The 3,279-nt window shown below is 35.0% G+C and overlaps 1 protein-coding gene across 1 annotated transcript; it reads left to right on the top strand.

Moving 5' to 3' along the window:
• Positions 1 to 783: 783 nt before the first annotated feature.
• Positions 784 to 2,703, top strand: LOC105995195. Its single transcript, XM_013028895.1, has one exon. The coding sequence runs from the start codon at positions 784 to 786 to the stop codon at positions 2,701 to 2,703; it is 1,920 nt and encodes a 639-aa protein (XP_012884349.1).
• The last annotated feature ends 576 nt before the right edge of the window (positions 2,704 to 3,279 follow it).

Below are 3,279 nucleotides of genomic sequence, written 5' to 3'. Positions count from 1 at the left end.
AAACAAAGCTTTCCTTTCTTACTGGAAGTTCATACATATCATCCATGTTAAAGAAACTTTGGACGATGGATACAAGCATTGAAGCATGGATAGAAGAAAGGAGAATAACATCTTGGAAGACCAGAGTTTGAGCCTGGATATGGAGATAAAGTGTCAAGGATAAAGCTTATTACCTTTTTTTTGGGGGGGTAGGGACAAGAACAACTGAATGGTAGAAATGGTCAGATCCAAAAAATAGAGAAAAATTGGGAAGAATAATAAGAGAAAAAATTTAGATAGATGAGTAATATCCAATTGGAGCTCAGAGAAAACATAGAAACTAGATGATTTTGGAATAAGATCGTAGATATTTGTTATTTAAAGACAAAAAACAGCTGTTTTCTTTCTTTCTAAAATTTAGGGCCACACTTTCAGAGTAAATGAGATTATGTCACAGTCTTATTACTTTCTCTTTAAATGGCCTCCCCCCATTGGTGAAATAGTTCAGGCCATAAGGGTGTGGCAATAACTCAGAAGCATTATTCTCTCACTTCCTGCTCAAATGGAAAATTCTAGTGAAGAATTTGGTTGCCATGTAACCTCTCATAAACTGAAAACAGCACCTTTTCCTCTCAAACATGGCAGCTTATAGCATGGGCAGATATTTCTGGTGATATTAAAACCTGGAAAAGCCTGGAACGGATGAGAGTAATGGTGGATAGTGAAGAGAAGCTGATGTAGAAGTGCCTACAGACCACTTTTGTGCTGAAAGAACAGGAATCTAATATGTCATTGAAAAAAAAAATGGATGAAGACCAATGGGACCGAGCAGGGATGACCAGAGAAATTGAGGTAATTCATACTTGTTTAAATGATATAGCTAGGCAAATAACTGATCTAAATAAATATATTGAGGTCTTATTTGGGAAAGTATACAAAGAGATTCATAGAGTCTCTTCTAAATTTACGATTTTACAAGAAAATGTGACCCAATTAACTGACGCTATTACTGCTAAGTATCCAAATGAAGGATTAACAATGCAAGTTAAAGAATCAGGAAATACTTTTCCAAGTGCAACTCACCAAATGCAGCAAGTATGCTCCTTTAATTCATTACCTAAGACACTTGAAAGTTACAGTGATGATGTAGAGATGTCACCTGTCACTATGTGTGATTCTTACCACTTGGATGAGATAAAAGGTTTAATTTCTCCTGATGATTCATTCCAATTATGTTCATCAAGCCCCAAGCTTTGGGAAGAAAAGAATATAGCAAAAAGTAAAGGACATAAGAGGGAACTGTTTGTGCAGAACAAGAAGGACACAGGTCACTCCAATGATTCAAAACATATACCACAATTTCAACCAATGGATAATAATGTTCCAGCTGCTTGTGGTAAGGTGTTTCATTCAAATGTCAATCAACCATCTGAAAATTCTACATTTTCCACCACTTACAAATCTAGTACAATTAGCACTCTTCTAACAAGAGCTGTAGGAAAAATGTTATCCAGTGCTTTACACCCAGAGCATGATGCAAATGGAGATAGGGAAAATTCATGTCCTTATGTCAGTTATGAAACTGGAAAGAGAGAAATACAACCCCAACCTCAAAATCATCATCCAAAAACAGAAGTGTTTATAAATCCTAAAGCACCATCCTCATCACCTTCACTACGACTTAAGTGCTTAGCTGGATTGAGAGCTTCAAAGAGGTCAGAAATTCCTGCAACGGTTCAACCCCCAGTTAAACCTTCATTACCTGTTTGGAAACATACAGCAGCAACAACACCAGCAGCAGCAGCAGAATCTGGTTACCTACAATCTATTCCTGATACAGACATTCCAACTACACCACCAAAAGCCAGATTCTATCCCACAGTATCAGAATCTTTTACATATTCTGAACCAAAGGATCAAAATCCACAAGATAAAAGAGTGACTTCACATTTAGAACCTTTTCTTGTTAAAGATCATGTCAACTATGCTTTGTCTGGACGACTACAAATCTCTTCAGTTTGTCAATTGGTATCATCTTCTGTTTCACAGTCACCTTTACTGGGAAAATCAGCAGTGTCTTCATTTCCATCAAAACTCAAGTCTTCACATTCACCATTACCACAAAATTCGATTCTCTCTACATCAGAGTCTTTGATAGAACCACAACCAAAATCTTTAACTTCACAAAGGTCAAATTCAGTTCCAATATCATCAATATCTTCATGTTCACAATCATCAACATCTGCATTCCCATTACCAGAACAAGAATCAAGCCTATTTTCAAGACATTTGAATGAAAAATTAGCAAGTCCTCCAGCTGCAAAATCCACAAGAAATTTGAATCCACAACAATCAGAATCACCGGATTTTAAGTTAGCAGAATATTCCTTTTTACAGTCATTGTTTTCTTCTACTCAAACAACGCCTGCCATTTCAAGAAGAACCAAGAGTCATTCAAGTTCCCAGTATCCACCAAGCAAGTTTTCTTCTGATTTAAAACAACCTCCTCCATCATGTTTTCCAATACTCAGTACAACCAGGAGTGATTTGATGGAAGCAATAAGAAAAGGAACTGTGTTACACAAACCTGAAGATCAGTGTTCACAAGAAGCAAAAGTTAAGCCATTTGAAAATGAAATACGTGTTATCCTGACTCGTCGTAAGGCTATGGGATATAGTTCAGAAATATCAGATAGTGAAAGTGATTGGCTGGAGGAAAAGTAAGAAAATAAATCCAAGCAACATAAAATATCTGTTGCCTTGTTGTATTGTATTTTTCCCTTAGAATTAACCATCAGCTCTGATTTTCCCTCAAGAAAATAGATCAGCCTGAAATCCTCAATATATTACAATTTTTAAGGAGGTCATTTGCTCAAATAAGTATCAAGAACAGAGTACTTTTTACACAACACAGTTTATTTGTGACCATGATGGTTAAATAAGTTGATTATGAATATATTCATTAAAAGTCCATTCAATATAAAAATATTACATATCAGTAAGTGTATCAGCATGAATGAAAATAAGAATTTATACATATTGGCTTATTAGTAGTTCTTATTTTATTAGCATGAAATTTACTATAAAAGGGGGTTGCCTTGTGAATTTCTGTGCATTTGGACAACACATATTCATTAAAATTCATGGTTTATAAAGTTATTTTATTCCATTTCAAATAATGCTTAACCTGAACATTTGAACTGCTTGTCTTATTTATGTGTGTGGACTCCAAAGGCATAAATTAAATTCATAGTTCTGAATATTCCTCAAGGAATAAGTTGAATGAATATTATCATTTTT

The sequence above is a fragment of the Dipodomys ordii genome, unplaced genomic scaffold, assembly GCF_000151885.1.
Source record: "Dipodomys ordii isolate 6190 unplaced genomic scaffold, Dord_2.0 Scaffold116, whole genome shotgun sequence".
In the NCBI taxonomy this organism is placed as follows: Eukaryota; Metazoa; Chordata; class Mammalia; order Rodentia; family Heteromyidae; genus Dipodomys; species Dipodomys ordii.
Note: the sequence above shows the minus strand (reverse complement) of the source record. Positions and strands in the feature narration are given on the sequence as shown.

Bases quoted from the DNA above. Each gene is read 5' to 3' on its own strand.
- LOC105995195 (XM_013028895.1), top strand. From the start codon at position 784: ATGGATGAAGACCAATGGGACCGAGCAGGGATGACCAGAGAAATTGAG.